Source organism: Monoraphidium neglectum, assembly GCF_000611645.1.
Source record: "Monoraphidium neglectum strain SAG 48.87 unplaced genomic scaffold scaffold02064, whole genome shotgun sequence".
Taxonomy (NCBI): Eukaryota; Viridiplantae; Chlorophyta; class Chlorophyceae; order Sphaeropleales; family Selenastraceae; genus Monoraphidium; species Monoraphidium neglectum.
This window is the reverse complement of record NW_014011564.1, coordinates 10,531-11,565: the sequence shown is the minus strand read 5'-3', so window position 1 is coordinate 11,565 and position 1,035 is coordinate 10,531. Positions and strand designations below refer to the sequence as shown.

Below are 1,035 nucleotides of genomic sequence, written 5' to 3'. Positions count from 1 at the left end.
TGTCCAGGCAGCGCGCCATGACGTCCACCACATCAGGGTTGGGGCAGGAGGGGTATCTGGGAGGGCATGGGGGGTGCCGTTGGAGAGAGAGAGAGTGTGTGTGTGTGTGTGTGTGTGTGTGTGTGTGTGTGTGTGTGTGTGTTGCTGAGCCTCCCCCTGTCCTCTGACCGTGCCACTGCGCGCTCTTGGCCCCGCTGCAGCCCCCAACCCCGACCCTGAACCCCAAACCGCAACCCCAACCCCCAGCCTGCAGCCGGCCCTACTTGACGGCGTGCCGCGCGTCGCAGATGGCGTGCATCTTCGGGATGAAGGGCAGGTCGGCAAAGGGGGTGCGCCCGTAGACCTGGGGGGTTGCGAAAGCAGGGGAAGTCGAGCGGTCCAGCGGATCTCGGTGGATGCGCGGATTTGTAATAGGGTTCGGCGGGCGGGAGCGCACGAGGGCGTTGCAGGGGAGACGCGCGGGCCACTGTGCAATGCCGCAGGGCCGCGCCGGTGGGAGTTGTGCGCGCACAGGCGTGAGGGGGGCAGGTCAAGCATGCGTGCAGCCCGCAGCACCCTGTTGTTGGATAAGTGCACTGCAAAGCCGTATGGATGTCGACACGCAGCCTCACAGCACCCAAGCTATCCTGCCTGGCTGCAAAGCAATTGATTTCCGGCGTGTGTATGTGTGTGTGCGTGTGTGCATGTGTGTGTACGTATGCGTGTGTGTGTGTGTGTGTGTGTGTGTGTGTGTGTGTGTATTGCAATCAAGCTAGAAACAAACAAGTGCATGAACGCTTGTGTTCCTCATCCGCGCACCATCTGGTACAGAATGCAGCCCAGGGACCAGATGTCGCTTGGACGGCCCACCTGGTGCGCGCACAGCAAAGGGCGGCAGCAGCAGCAGCAACAACCGCACGGACGGGCGGCGCGGCGGGATGCGGGAGTGAGGGGTGGGACGGGACGCGCCGCGGAGGGCGCGCGGCCGCTGGCGGGACAGGACCCGGCCGTGAGGTCCCTCTGCCGCCGTGGTTCGTTGGGAGCAAAGGGGGGGGG

General features: G+C 64.6%; 1 protein-coding gene across 1 annotated transcript in view; it reads right to left on the bottom strand.

Moving 5' to 3' along the window:
* Positions 1 to 259: 259 nt before the first annotated feature.
* Positions 260 to 1,035, bottom strand: part of MNEG_9788 (serine/threonine-protein kinase TTK/MPS1) — a gene marked incomplete at both ends in the record, with an annotated part of 8,963 nt that continues 8,187 nt past the window's right edge. Inside the window, 2 exons of the mRNA XM_014041741.1 lie at positions 260 to 343; positions 799 to 849. Coding sequence (XP_013897195.1) covers positions 260 to 343; positions 799 to 849 — 135 coding nt within the window. The remainder of the gene's footprint in view (positions 344 to 798; positions 850 to 1,035) is intronic.